This window comes from Lonchura striata, chromosome 5 (assembly GCF_046129695.1).
Source record: "Lonchura striata isolate bLonStr1 chromosome 5, bLonStr1.mat, whole genome shotgun sequence".
Lineage (NCBI taxonomy): Eukaryota > Metazoa > Chordata > Aves > Passeriformes > Estrildidae > Lonchura > Lonchura striata.
Window position 1 is genome coordinate 62612843 of NC_134607.1, and position 16055 is coordinate 62628897.

At 36.4% G+C, this 16055-nt stretch overlaps 1 protein-coding gene across 3 annotated transcripts in view; it reads left to right on the top strand.

Annotated features, from left to right (window-relative positions):
* Window positions 1-388: 388 nt before the first annotated feature.
* CD36 (CD36 molecule (CD36 blood group)) overlaps window positions 389-16055 on the top strand; it is a 29767-nt gene continuing 14100 nt past the window's right edge. Inside the window, exons 1-2 of one of the 3 annotated variants that reach the window (XM_021528833.2) lie at window positions 389-474; window positions 8295-8530. In XM_021528833.2, coding sequence (XP_021384508.1) covers window positions 8411-8530 — 120 coding nt within the window. In that variant the 5' untranslated portion in view covers window positions 389-474; window positions 8295-8410. Of the gene's footprint in view, window positions 475-4660; window positions 4859-8294; window positions 8531-16055 lie in introns of those variants that run through there. The other 2 variants (XM_021528832.2, XM_021528834.2) reach the window with 2 other exon arrangements.

Below are 16055 nucleotides of genomic sequence, written 5' to 3' on the forward strand. Positions count from 1 at the left end.
TCCTATCTATCTGCTGAGTTAGTCTGACATAAACCCACAGGACTGGAAGAATCAGTCTGGTCTATCCCTGCTGCTCTTGGGATTTCTTCACCTAATCCCCCTGCTAGAATCACTTGAAAACAAATTTTAAAAGTGATTTTGAGGACTGAGAAAGGCAGTAGCTTATGCATGCCAAAAACAGTGAAGAGCCCAGAAGCAATATATCTAGGGGAAAAAACAACTTAAGCAATTTCTGGGTTTTCTATCACCCATTTTCCCCTTAAAGAGTTTCATTACAGTTTGACAGAGGAACTCATCAGTGGCAGGAGCCAAATATATCACACTGTTTCCAGTGTACTGCTGCCAAGCTGGCTTGAGCCACTGGTATTTTAGGATGTTTTTCCATATCGTCAGGACACATTGGGAACCACAAGGGACAGGACCTTAGATCCTAACACTTAACAGAGCTGGGAAAGATACGTCTGGGAGTCTCTGGTGGGTAATGAAGGAGCTACACAACAGTTTGATAAGAGTCTTCCAAGCTCTTGTGAAGAAAATAAGATATTAATGCATGTTGTGGAGGATACTTTTTTCAGGAGGTTGAAGAATGGCTGATATGAGTGGTTGGAGTATGACTCAGGGCATGCATTGGCAATCCTTGAAGGCCAACACAGCAGTGGTAAAATCTGTGATGTGAGCTGAGCAAAAAACCGTAATAACATGTCTGCAGTCTTTGTCCAAACTTTCCATTAATGCCAACTGGTAAATATTTTGGAGTTTTCTTCTTGAATTTTCTTTGTTTCATAACTTGTATGCATTTAGCAGAACCTTGTAGAGCTATTCTGGTACCATCAGTATGGTGCACTGATGAGGAGAGGAAATGAAAGACCTGTCTGGGGACTTTGAGTGGAATTGCTCTAACTTTAACATTCGAATCATTAGATGCCTAACTTAAGTCCATTGTTTAGATGCTTTGCAGTTAAAGGGGAGCCTTTAACTGCAGTACCTCTAAAAGATATGCACTCCCTGGAACTGTTCAAAAATAAATAGCTGTAGCACTTATGGTTTAGTGAACATGGTGGTACATGGTCAAAGGTTGGCAGTATTTTCCAGGCCTAATGATTGTATGATTGTATGATTCTATATAGTCTTGTCTAAGAAAATATTTCAAGTACATTCATCTCTAGTGAGAGGAAAGAAAATAAATTTTTCTCCAGATGCCTACTTTTAGCTGGGTAAGTTTATCGGTAACAAGTATTTGGAACTAACTTAAACAAGAAAAGAAAACAACATGAAACTATGCCCTTCTTTTATTTTAGAGCTGTATAGATAAGATAGTAAAAGGAATACTGAAACAACTAAGATATCTTTGTTCTTCCTTTATTTATGTAAAGTGACCTGACTTATAAAACTCTGTTCTATCCTATGGCTTTTGGAAAATCAGGTCACACAAAAGAACAGTCACTGTGAGAACAGATGAGACAGAAATAGTGAATGTGGAATTCAGGAATGATATTAGTTCTGTATTATTATTTTATTATTTTGTGTGTTTTTTATTCATGTTCTTTACTTGCAATACCTGAAGATACACGTCCACTCTAGAATGGCTCTTTTGAAGTAGAAGTGCAGTGAATTGTTGAATTTTCTCATGTACTATGTGATGATGTGATATACAGAAGGTTTTAATTTCTTTAGGAAATCAAATTAACTTTAATGGATACAAAATATCGATTAAAGTATCCCTATAAAGAAATACCTCTTAGTATCTCCAGTACACACAATAAGACAAAAGTCTCACCCAGCTCGTGGCATATTGCACACTTTTCTTTTTTCTCCTCCCAATGTTTCATTTGCATCATTCTCCTTCTCAGTAGAACTAAGGGCACATGGGTGAACACGACTGTGTGAATCAGAAATAACTTATTTGGGGACAGAAGCCATAGGTTATTTCTTTTTTTTTTTGTGCACGTGAAAAGTTTGTCTCCTTTTGAGGGGGGCAGGTTTAATTATTTAATCTTTCACTACTGAGCAAGATACAACCCTTCCTGTGGGACTTTCCCACTTCCTGTGAAGAAGCCAGAGGGTTACTGAGTGGTGACAACAGGATTTTCAGTAGAAATAATAGAAACCACTATTAGCATCATAAAATGATGCTAATAGTATAACCTGGATAAGCAATACATTTGTGCATTAATTTACCATGGAAAGCAGGTTAATATAATTTGTCTCAAAACCAGGGAGAGTACCCAAAAGCTTATAGAAAATCGTGTTTTAGATACTGAAAATATTAGCCTAATCTTTTGCCCCAGGGATTGGCATTTTACCTAACAATAACAGAGTAGGTTTTGTTGGATGTTTTTTAACAGTTAATGTCTTTAAAAAGTTCAGAGGGTGCAAAAGTAGAGACAGGATTTTCTTGGAGCTTTCTAATTTGCTTTCTAATGTCACCTAACATATGCTAACATTTCCACATCTGAAAAAGAATTAATGTTAACACTAGTTTTTATAAGATTCATAATAGGCAGTGGAAGAAAAATTCTAAGTGTAATAACTGGGAAACACAGGAATATAAACTCATGATGTGCTACACTGTGCAACAAAGAATTCCTACAGGAATGTGGGAATGTTTATGTAATCATCTTGAAAATTCAAATTGTATGTATACCATAAATGTATGTCTGATAGAATAGATCTTAATATTAAAAAAAAAAAAATGGAAAAGAAAAAGAAAGAGAAAGGGGGAGACAACCTATTTAGGAGTCTGAAGGCATGTAGGATAGCACCCCAAAGAAACTGTTTTCCAAAGGGCCTACTATGAGATATATACAAAAACTATAAATAACCCTCATCTCTTCAGCATTTTCTTGTAAGTAGTATGTTTCCTCCAGAAAATGTATGTGGACTTCATTTGGAAATAAAAATATCACTTCCCATTTTTGCATTCTGCAGTTTTCTGTGTCTTCATGAGGCATGTGAGTGTCATGTACTCTGTTTCTTCTTTTTGACTTTTCCTTGTGGAGCAGTTTGTTTGTGGTTGCACCACTAGGGACTATCATGAACTACACAGCTGTTTGGTTTCTGTGTCCTCCTTCTGTTGCTGTGTGTCTCTACTTTCTCCTCTGCAACCTCTGAACTCTAATATGAAGTCAAAGGACATAGGACCATTAAATACTTATGGTTTATTTCAGTTTGTTTTTAAGAAACAGGAATGACTGACATCCAAAAGTTTACATCTTCCCTTCCAGATTTCCATCCTTTTAGCTGGTTTCTGCAGTAGAACCAGGCAGTCCTCATTTCATTCCTCATTTCACTGCCAAGCACTGCTGCTGGAAGAGATTTTGCTTATGCAGGATGACAGTAGGATATTGTAAATCATAACATTGGGTGGTACAGCTGAGCATGCATATGTTGAAAACTGAACATCATTACGTCAACAGTAGCATATTCCAACAAAAAATCCCAGTAGATATTTTCCTCATGAAGGAAAATATCACTGACTTCCACACACTGCAAACAGAGAAAATGAGCATGGTAGGGAACCTCTCCACAGGGCAGTAGTGATCCCAAAAAAGAACATCCTCAGGAAACCATCCAAGGACGACATGTACAATAGAAACAATTACTGACAATAAAAGTAGTTCATGGTGAGCACAGTGTGGAGCAATGCTTAACTTTCAGTAGTTAAACTTCCCTTTTTAATCAGAAAATAGAGGAAAACAAGATTTCTGCACTTTTCAAGGATGAGAAACTGGAGTTATTCAGGGTCCTGAGCTTGCCCTGGCAGCAAGCCTTTTATTGAAAACTGCACAAAAAGTTGTTTTCAAATGACCAGTCTCACTTTCAGCCTTGCCTTCACTACTAGGAGGTGAAAACCTCACATTTATTAATTTTCATCCACCTTAGATTTACTTAGCAGAAATAGATTTGAAAAAGGCAGATTTTCCCACAAAAGCTAAGCTTCCAAGTAGAGCAACATAAAATTACAGAACAGCAGTCAGTCAAAACAGATAGAAAATACTAAACCTGTGAATTGCAAACTATTCAGTGCTGTAACATGAAAGCCTGGACCTAAGAACCTATTTTTAGGAATATTTTTTCTGTCTCATAATTAAACAAAAAAAAAAGTAATTTTCTCTTTCTGCTGCCAGAAGAATATTTTAAAATAATCCATTCATTGAATTCCCCTGAGATAAAGAGGTATTTATAAAATATCTCTGCAAAAGCTTGTCAAACTGTTATTATTCAGTAGTAGAAAATGTGAAGGAGTAACACATTGATTGATAGAGAAGTTAGTGTAAAAATAAATGGTTTTTAGATACATTCAGAAAAGGAAGCTTTTTTGGGATAATGTTCATTTAACTTACAGTAAAATAGGAAGAGCCTTAGCACTTGGCAAGGAAATATTGTATCTGATACCTGAAAAAAATCCTATTAAAAATATTCTGAAATTTCCTGATTTTTCTTAATTGAAAATACACTATCATGATGAGTAAAATGCAAATATGTTATGAAAGAAGAAGTGGCCAGAAATCAAGTAAGTAAGTTACCCTTTTGTCTCCTTGACCTTTGACTCACTTGGCTCAAACTTGGATAAAGATTGCAGTTGCTAAGTGTCCTACCACGAGATGTAGGTAGTGGCTTTTAGTCAGGCTGCAAAAATAACCCCTTCCCCCAGCAGCAGAACAACTTAACTTTTTCTTCTGGCAAAAAAAGATAAAAGAGGGAACTGACGTCTCTTGTAATATATAAACACTCCCTCCTAGTTCACAGCCTATGTGCTTGGTGGGGAGGTTTAGATTCTTGTCTGCTGGTAACTTGATGCAAGTCATGTGCTAAGTACTTGTGTGTTCAGCTGAAAAATCAGTCGCCCTTATTCAAGGTGAGTCATATACTACAACATTTAAAATCAGAGGGTTTTCCTCAGGAACATTTTTAAAGTCAGTTGGGTGGAAGATCTTGAAAATATTTCTTTTTAATGCAAAATAAAAGGGAAGGATTTTACAAAGCTGCTTGCAAGAAAAAGAGACATTTTACATGGATTAGTGAAATGCTTTGTTACTATGATAACAGCAGTATTTTATGTTCAGCATGGCTGGCTTTTCCAATTGCAATCTGTATTTCGTTATTTAATATTCTTGAAAATACAGTCCTGGAGTCATGTGAATTTCTTAAAAAAATGCATATTTTAAAGAAAATTTTATGGCATTCACTGTGGCAGTTAAAAAGCATGAAACTATAATTTCAAAGAACATCAAATATATGATGAGATAATTTGTATTGTATAAGGGCTTGCTTTAAGCTGACATGCACAGAAGTCTAAGTTAAATAGTGAAGAAAGAATTTAATAACATTTTTCATCTTTCCTTCTATACAGTTGCTTATAAATTGTCTTTCAGAGATTTGAATGGACCATTTTAATTGTTATTAATTAATATTCTGTTAAGGATCTTTGAAACAGTATTTAAAAGTACATACCAAACACTCTAGAATGGGATGAATAATCTTATTAATCCTGTAGTCAAATCTGAGTCTAATGATACAATAGCATCATAAACCACAGCTAATTTCATTATGGCACTTTCTATTCTGCTTAAGGTATATAATTTTCACTTGAATATAAATTTCCAGAAAGTGCATTTTCATTGGAAATTTCTACCTTAATCTTCATATTTTAAATTCAGTTCTGATAAATGAGAATAGTGTGTTGACTTCTATCTGAATTGAGTGTTATAGTGCGAGTGCTCTTAACTTGCAGTTGTGTAATTTATAATTTGAATTGCATAAATTGGGATGTCTAGACTGCTATTGCATTGTTTTTGGTGGGAGAAGGGTGAATATTTTTCAATTTGCAGAAGCTTGGAATAGACACAAGTTTTTAGCAGTCACTTGCTTTCTAGTTGTTTACTGTTAGTGCTCGTGAGAGATGCCTAGTCCACCAAAAACAAGATAAAATCACTGGAAAAGCTCATAGAAACTTAGATGGAAATGTATTTTGGTGTAAAGTGTGTTAGCGTGGAATTTGAAAATCTTCAGTATGTAAGTCAAGAAAAAAAAGTCTGATGATATCTAAAATATCACCTTAAACATTTCTGAAATAACTAATTTTCATTTTAAATTTTTAAAGTGTGTGTTACCACACAGTCTGATTGTACTGGGGAAAATTTCAGGTAGACGTAGTAACTTTTCAGAATTTGATTTAAGTGAGGATGTCTGCTTTTCCTTAGATTTACTACAATGTGTAACAGCAATCAGATTTTCAAATGCCCATGCCACCTGCCCAATTAGTTGCCTTTTACAGATCTGCCTTTGCCAAACTGAAGATCCTGATCTCACCTAACCACAGCAATGAGAGATTTGGTCCTAGTGATTTTCACTTCAAAGTTCCTCAAGTCTAATAAATTTCTAACTTAAATACGCTTTGAAATTTGTGATTAAACACATCCACTACATCAAAGAGCCTTTAATGGCTTTGGAGTGGGAACCACATGGAATGACTTGGTGGTAGGTAGACAGACAGGCTGACTTTTATTGTAAGGATAGTAGGGATATTTTCCAAAGACTGCAAACAGTCCTTTGGTCATCCTGCTTGAAAATATCCAAGGAGAAATTCTTAACATACCAAACAATCTCAAACGTACAGAAATAGACATTGTTAAAGGCTAGGGAGCCATAACCTGCTGCTAACACAAGAGCAGGCAGAAGGTGGGAATCCAATGCAGTTACAGGGAGGTGTCTGGTGCCAGGTAGGGATGTGACATAACTGTGAGTTTGGGATGGCAAGGAAGGACACTTCAGTGGCCCGCTGACCATGGTACCTAATCTGCTAGGCCATGTTGTACATCCTGTATGTGATAAAAGGATCACATAACTGATTAAGGAAAAAGAACACACACTGTTCCTACAGCTGCTTTACTATTTAGAAATTAATGAAGTCCTTCTGGTCCCTTAAGTCCTCATGAGCAAACTGGTTGTGCTGTTCTTCCACTTAACTTTTCTGTTTTCTTTCTCTCTGCGTTTTACCTTGAATGTGTAATTAACTCTTAATTAATCTGCTTACAAATTGACTTAGAGGTGTTCACAACATGTCAACAAACATAAATTAGTAAGAATAAAAAAGACATGGACAGTGACATCTAAAACAGAAAAGGGCAGATTTTCTGTTAACTGGAGGTCTAAAGCAAATAACCAACTTGCAAATTCTGTGTATTTGATTAATTCATAATGATAAAGAAAAAATTGAAACTTAAGCAGCTCATTGTCTCAGTTATTCATAAACAATAAAAAAACCTGAAAATCACTGTGAGTTTATATTTTACCACTTCAGCATGAACATCATTCTGATTTTCTTTACAATCCCTTTCACTAGGGACCGTTTGTAAGACATATTAACATATATTACTAGCAGATCTTATTTTCCAATGACTAATCACAGACATTTTTCTTCTGAGACTGAATAATCTCGAAATTACCTCTTTCAAAGATCAAGTTTGAGTCTTGCTTTAAAAACTCTGATGTTCCATAAAGCAACTGGGCTTGATGAAATTTGCTGGTGCTAAGAATCAGCTCCAAAAGGAAAATCCAGTCGTGCCTTTGTTGTGATGTTGCTGCAACATCTACCAGTTCAGTAGAGGACTGATAGAGATCTGAAAGAGGCTTCTTGTGGGTGCCTCCCTTTAGAGGCAGCAATTTCCACCAAGGTGCTGATGGGCCTTGAGGACTTTTTTTACTGGCACAAGGCAGAAACAGCCAGGGGAGCTGATGCCAGAGCAGGGTAACTCCTGCTTCTGCCTGGAGTGGGATCCATGGCCATGGCAGGCTGAGACAAAAGCAGAGCTATCTATAGCCTCCTCCTTTGGCAGAGGGGGATTTGAAGATGTCTACATCAGGAAGAATGTCATATGAATAATTACAGTGACAGCTTGCCCTAATGCAACAGAGCCAACAACAAAAAAAAAAAAGACTTATGAAAAAAAAACCTTACCAGTTTGTTTTGGCAACTGGAGTGAAGAAAGATAATCATATGTAATAAGCAATTGGCAATAAATCAAAAGTACCTGCAAGTTTGTTGGTTTGTTTAGTTTGGTTTTAGGGTTTTTTTGGCTTTTTTGTTGGTTTTTTGTTTGTTTTGGGGGTTTTTTTGTTTGATTTTTTTTGTTTGGTTGGTTTTTGTTTTGTTTTGTTTTGTTTATTTTTTTGCCAGGGGCTGGCTTCTGGCTGGCTGTTTTTGTCTCGTTATCTTCCTACCTGCTTCATGTCATGTACTTTGTACTTCGAGCTTTGGAATTTGATTTTTGTTCACTTTCTGCTTATATTAGCAGCTTCTCTGAGGAAGATCAGTGTGTCTGTTGGGACCAGGAAGAGAGGAAAAACATCAAGCCTTACAGCAAGGATATTTGTACACTGCTTACCTGTACCCTAACAAAAAAGAAGAATGGGCTGTAACAGAAACTGTGGGCTCCTCACTGGGGCCATCATCGGTGCTGTACTGGCTATCTTCGGAGGAGTTCTAATACCAGTTGGAGATAATCTTATAGGCAAAGCAGTACAAAAGGTACTTTTTTTTTTTCCACCTCCCTAGGGCATATGGTTTGTCATTATTGAATATTCATTATTTTTAAATCTTATGTTCTGGGTCTGTTTCTTTCTTATTTTTTTTTATTTGTTAAACATAGTTTTTATAAATTAGGTGTTCCAAACTTCCCTGGAAATACATGCAACAGCAAAATTTTTATAAATATAATAATTATATTTCCACATTCACTTGTTTGCTCTCTCTTAATGTGCTTCATATTAGAAGCTAAAAATATTGTGTTTTCAGAATGAAATTTAGAAGTCGGTTTTATTTTTATTGTATTTATGATTTTTTCATTTTTCCTTATTTTTTTCTTTTTTAAATATTATTTTTATTTTTTAAATTTTATTTTCATACTTTGGTACTCACTCTATGCAGTTATATTTATATACTGCAAATAATGTAAACAGTCTTCTGCTGCAGAATTGAATCCTACACTTTGTGTATTTACCTCACATTCTGTGACTGTATGATCCAAGTGGATGTTCTCCACATGACTGGAGGATCTAATAAAATGCATCTGTCCATTTTGAGTGTGAAGATTGATTGAAGTAGAACATTTTAGACCTGGCAGACACAGTTTTCTCTGATTTTTTAGATTATTTTCTGTCCCTAAAATCTAGATTTTTATGTAAAGAAACTAGAAAAGAAAAATCTGTTAGATCTTTGCTGAAAAGTGTACATAACTGGGGGTTTAAATAATCTGGAGTGGAATGCCCTGGCGTGTCCACAATGGTGACATGAAATCTCCTTGGAGTCGCTGCATCCAAGGATGGTTCTCTGATGGTTAAAAATCTGAAAATCTTATGATCTTTGGCTATTGTTTAGTTCTGCTATTTACCTGCTGTGGTGCTGAAGACTGTGGACATCCTGGAGACACTTATCCAAAGGCTCTTCTGGAGGAGTAGCCTTAACTCAATAGCTATTGTAGTCAGTTGAGGAGGTGGATACATGAACTGTCAGGAAATGTTAAACTGACATTGTTGAACAGGGCCTGTTGAGACCCTGGCTATATTATAGTATCATTTAAAAAAAAAATTTAAATGGCTCCTATAAAACATCATCATTTTTTTTGAGGCAATCTAATTAAAACCAACCTGTAGAGGAATTTTGCAATTTTTATTGTATTTTTCAAGAATTTAAAGAATTTTAAGGTTTATAGAAAAATTAAAAAAAAATCTCACTAGTTAATGTCTCAACCACCTTGCAACATTTTACAAAAAAGTCACAATTTTGTTTGCCATCTTGAGGAAATGATGTGTTTTCTAAAAAACACATAAATTTAAAAATTTTAATCTCCTTATATTGAATACTTACTTAAATTAGTCCTGACCATTCAATATTTTGAAAGCAAATTAGAAATACTGGCAGTGTTATGTGTTCATCCATTTACTAACAGTAATGAACCAGTTATACAGCATGGTTTGCAAATGTCTACATACTCAATTATACCTGCATGAGTCTGTAGTGGAAAAGCATTAGAGGGAGTAATTTTCTGCTCAACCACTTTTTAATTTTCTTCATTGTGATCATGTTTCATATGTTTGTACCTATTTCAAGGCAACTTGTTTGATGTGTATATATAAAAAAAATGTACCAGTAATCACATAAAACATAAAAGAGTACATTTGTAGAGGCTTTATTTACTTAAGTAAATAGATATGTTGTTTTCCTAAGCACAAGTCATACCAGACTATTGTCTTTCTGTTTAATGTGCTGACTATTCCATGACACAATATGACTTTGAGACAATTCCATTTCAGACAAGATGGGCCCAGGTACAACTGCTGAAATAAGTGATCAGTTCAGCAGATGCTCCGGAAGGACTTGAATTTAATTAATTCTTATTTTGCTGTGTTGATGAAAGGTCTGTTAATAAAAACAAATTTGTTACTCATTGCAGTTACATTTAAGATAATATAGAGCTGACTGCAAAAGAAACAGATCTGCCAAGCAGAGGGTGTTCAAAATACATTTTTTTTGGAAATATTTCACTTTTGGAAATGTAATTTTTATGAAAAACCTTTGGTAGAAACAGATCAGCTTCCATGACAGATTTGTTTGGAATTTCTTAACAATAGTGACTGTAGGACAGGAGAAGAGCCAAGAGTGAGATGTTCTTTCAGGTATGGCCTGTAAGCATTTATATGAGCAGATTGCCTAGGGAGGTGTTGCAGTCACCAGCCCTGGAAGTGTAGTAGATATGGCACTTCAAGATGTGGTTTAGTAAGCACTTCAATCAAACTGGATGATCTTGGAGGTCTTTTCCAGCTTATGGAATCTGTGTTATTTCCATTTGTACTCGTATGAGGAAAAATACAAAAGATGTCCTCACCCACTGGGTGAAAACAAAACTCAGTACACCATATTTCTAATGAAAGGTAAAAACTCTTTAAGACACAACCAGTAAAGGTAAAATCTTCTCTTAAATTCTTGACAATCAAAGCTTGAACAAAAACCACTAGGTTTTCCTCTGGCTGTCCTATCTCAGAATAAATTCTTGTCTATTGCACGGTACTAGGACCAATTCTATATTTTTGGAGGAAATGTATGTTGCTATCAAATGTTATTGCTGGATTAGGATAACAAATGTTGAATAGTTTTAGGACACTCCATACTATAGCAAGACAAACTGCCCTAAATTAACTTGTTATCAAGGCTTAGTCAAATAACATTATTATCCATTTACTCTAAAGCAAGATTAATCAAGTCCAGATGAATTCTTAGCACCTCCCAATGAATTGGAGGAATTTTAATTTCAAAAATCGATGCAATCAATAGGTTTTTTTGTCCTTTTCTGCTAGCAGCAGTAGTCTAACCATGCTTCTCTTAAGCTTCCCTTAAGCACACATCTTTACACTTTACCAGCTTCATATCTCCTTTACTGCAGTCACTTGGAGATTAGCCGGAGTAAACGTCAGAGTTTATTGTGCTGGAAGGCTGCAAACTATTTTTGAAGCAAAATGAAAGCATCTGCAAGTGTACAGAAAATCTGAGGTGTCCTTAGGAATTGGACAGAGACTCTGAGTCTCTTGGCTGTTATCTCCTGGTGGGTGGGTGGGTGCTGTGCTCCACCCATGAGCAGCAGTCCATGAGTAGACAAACCAAACAAAATCCATGTCACATAAAACACCCAGATGTCACATCTTCATTTGTTCCAATTTATTATCAGACATCTCTGCTTCAAATCAGAAAACATGGTATGTTTCCTAGTCCCAGCCTGCTTTACCTGAGCCTCCAAAAATTTGGATGAGTTGTTTCAACTCTAACCTCCAACAGAGGACAGAGTTAAAAAAAAAATATATATCTATGTATATATATATGTGTGTGTGTGTATATGTGTGTGTGTGTATATATATGTGTGTGTCTGTATATATATATATATATATATATATATATATATATATGTTCTGAATTATTTTCAAGGCTCTTTAAAGAAACTGTGACTTGAAGAGTGCACTTAAAATGACACCAACAGCAGCACCACCTTGGCAGAGATCCACCCAAGGAGATTAGTCCTAAAATATTTCAGCTCTGATACTATTAATGGAAAGGTGCCTTTGGTTTCAGGACCAAAGGGCAGAAGTCCTGTCCTAATTTCTACGAACACTGAATCTGTCCAGTGGGGAGAGAACTTTCCATTAAGGTCTTAGGGGTTTGGAAAATTGATTTTAGTAGAGTTATGAGTGAAATGGAATTTTCAGAGTTCTCTACAAAGAAATACTTTGCTTGAGATTATAAAAATTTACCTTTTTAACTGACTCTACACATTTAAGTTGAACATTATAATTTCTGTTGTCAATACTAGATAAAATCATGACTCAAATTAAAAAAAAAAGGAAAGTAGTATTGAAAACAACAAATCAGAAAGATTTTATCTGAGATTGTTGGAAAAAGATATGACATGACTCAATTTTTACTTTGTGCCTTTCCCTCTGTAAAACAATATTATCTTTTTAGGCAAAAGTCCCACTGCTTCAGTTATAGGTTTTTTTCTCAGCTAGGTTTAACCACTCAAAGCTATTGGTAGTGGATCCTTTTGCTAGAAAAAAAATCTTTATCACTACTTTACTAAGATTTTCTGCTTTCTGCCTGAGTGCATAAGCTCAGGGGCTGAACAGAAGCCACATAATAATACATAATATATTTAATTCCTGATGAATTGATAATACAAATAGGTGAATGACTTGCCACAATGCCTCAGTGCTGACTGGGTTAGTCTCAGTTATTTTTAGGAATAAGGCCTTCAACTGTAGCTATTATTATGTTTATTCATTTGTCTTTACATATCTGTGATCTGTGATTGGCCAGATTATATCTCCTCAGCCACTGGAGGCATTGGAAACGCCTCTAAATTAAAACTGTCTTTGTGACATTCATATGCCTTCTTTATACAAACTAATGAAGCTAAAGCAACTGCTGGCTCTCAGCAGAACACAAATGATCTAACCACATATATTCCCACATTATCAATTTTAAGCTTTATTGAGTCCCAGAATTCAGTTACCAAGGACTGAAATAAATAAAAGCTATGATCCAAAATTATGAGTAGAAAGGCTAGTAACAAGCTAATAATCATCATTTAACAAGTAATAAGAGTCATTCTTCCAGCTGCAAAATGGGAGGAGATTATTTGCTTTTCTTGAGCTTTACTTTTTCAGTTTTACAGAATTGTATTGTTTGTTTCCTCCAGTTTATGTAGGCAGTGTAACATACACAATTTTGTTATCGTCCAAAGTATTTGTGACACTTCTCAGTTCCCTGCAAATGGTATCTTTTGTCCATCTGGCCAGATTCTTTGTCAAGACAGAAACTTTGTCTTTTTTTTTTTTGGCTTCATTTACTTTGCATCAACAAAGTACAGCAAGTTTCAATTGCTGACTGCTCAGCATTTCTTGAATTTATGCATTGCTAGCTGACCCACCTCTAGAGAGGGAAAATTGTCAGAAAGAAGGGTCAAAGTTCCCCCTGGTTCATTCAGTCTTGCTCAGCTGGGTGGTGGTATGGACTTGGCTATGCAGCAACCACATTTGTGTAGATGCTTTTGCTGACAGTAGTTAACTATTGTGTGAGATATTAGAGCCTGTGCAGAAGGACTAGGGAGCTGAAAAGTGTTTTGTACTACCAGTTGCATGCTAGCTTCCAAAATTATTCCTCCTCTCATAACATCCCAAAGCACAGCAGCGTTATTAGGGAAACGTAATTGCCCAGCCAGAGATGGTGGGTAATATTTAGTGAGAGATCAGCAGTGATCCAACAGTAAAAACAAAGGGCTTGCTGGTGTGATGGTATTAGTTTGAAGACATGAAAAAGAGCTCCAGATTTTTATTTCACTTTAACCCACAATTTGCACTCTCAAACAATGGGACAAAGAATCATACACACCTCTTTTGTGGGAGAAATACTATTAACAATAATGGCTAAATGCCACTGAATATAATGGTCTGGTTATCTTCCTTCCCCCTCCTTCTTTTGTCCTGCTGCTTCCATGTTCTAATGCTGATTCCTCCTACACAGACCCCTGAGCCAAATGGCTAATGGGTAGAAAGGTAATACAGAATGCAAAAAAAAAAAAAAAAAAAAAAAAAAAAAAAAAAAAAAAAGGGAATTATGTTCCTCCTGTCTGGCAGGTAGAAACAGCTCCCTGAGGCATAAGAGCTGGTCCAAAGGAAGAGGGTGTCATAGATCAGGAACTGGGGACTGCTGGAGCCAGTTGCCCCTTTGCCTGCCAGGTTAGATCAGCTGTGCCCTTGAAGAGTTCCCCAAGGGTGTCCACAGAGAGATTAGCTCACAGAGAAGGGTGGGCTGCAAATCACCCTTCATGACCTGGCAGAGCTGGCAGATCATCTGCACTCCCAACCAACCCCTGGCAGAGGGCTACAAGGAGAAGGGGAATGGATGGAGGGGAAGAATTTTAAAATGTAAGTAATACCACTTTAAGATCTGTGAAATAGATCTGTTGTCACAAGGTTGACACTACTCTATTCTCTGTTCTTGAGTATTGTCTTCTAAAGAGATTAGTTTGTCTTCATGACCCTATTTGTGCTAGAAATTTAACAATTTGCCCACTCCATTTACACAGTTAGGAAGTCAAATCCTGGCATCTGTCCCCATGTTTGCTGAGTACAGATCACAGGTAGACTGGTCAGACTGAGTTGCACTTTTTATATCATCCTGTTTCTCCCAGATTCTTGGAGCAATTCTCTGTGAAAACTGGGAAGGTGCTTTCTGAACCATGTAAGCTTTTCCCTCTTCATCCAAGAGGTGATCTGTCCATGCTGGGCTACAGCTGGGACAATCTTTGACCTTGTAAGGTTTGAGTGCAAGGCCTCAAGATGGTATCACACTTGCTGTAGCAAGGTTTCCTTCCCCTCTTACAAAATGCACATAAATTATAGCAGACATTCAGGCAGCAAGCCCAGTGCTTTACACCACCAGCAAGGTGTTTCCGACTCCACCATGCAAATGCTTTTCACAGGCAGAACCCTGACTGTGTTATGAGTTCTCCAAGATGTGATATTTGTTTCTAACTGCAGGAGCCAGTAACTGGCAGTATCTATTTTGTTTACCTGGTGATTGCTAAGTGAACTTTATAGGCACAAACTTAAGCTAGAAAAAAAATTTAGCAACCTTTGATTTAAAATGTCTTTCCTTGCTCTCCAGAGAAATTAGAGCCTTTTAATTTCTGGACTTTATGAGTGCAAATTAGCTAATTCATCTTCAATCACTCTAATAAAGAAAAGCATCTTTTATGTTGGAGACACGCAGCCTAGATTTTTCTTCTTATTGAAAAACACTTTAATGAATCTTTATCACCAAAAATTACATTATCCCGAGGTTTGGGAAAATCCTATAAAAGAAGCCTGATTACAGACCAGGCAAAGCAGGCATTCCCCTGACTACACAGGTAACATACTTTAAAACTCTCCTTCTCACTGTACAGTCCTGAGGCCTGAATTGCCATTTGCCATATGGCTGAGTGGGACAGACTTAAAGCTGTTTATTCCGCTAGAATGTACTGTTTTGTCCTTCTTCCTTAGATCTGGGAAAATTACCTAATAAAATATTATCAGAATTAGAGAGATTTCTTAGAAAGTCTCAGTTTTGGTGACAAAAGCTTTCTGTGACAGAAGCAGACCTTCATGAGCACTATGTGATTTCTCTGGGTGAAAAGTTATCTAGAGCCTGACAAGTGTTCAGACAAAACTCTCATTTCCTCCCTTGGGCTATTTGCAAATGTGAGAAGCAGTTTATGGGTTCTGTAACCTGCTGGGTATCATTCAGCCAGCAAAGGTTTTCCCTTTATAAATGATCAGTGGTCTTGGCAAGTGTTTGAGAACTAAGGGAATGCCCCTCCACAGCTAGGAGGAGATAGGAAAAATAGGAAATCTTTGCTCCTGGCTGCATCAGCAATTGTACCAGCTTTGTGCTCATTTGTTTTAGGGGGTCTCACTTTTGCTCTCACTGAACGGGAATGTCATGCTGTTTCCAGATGTTGGCCAAC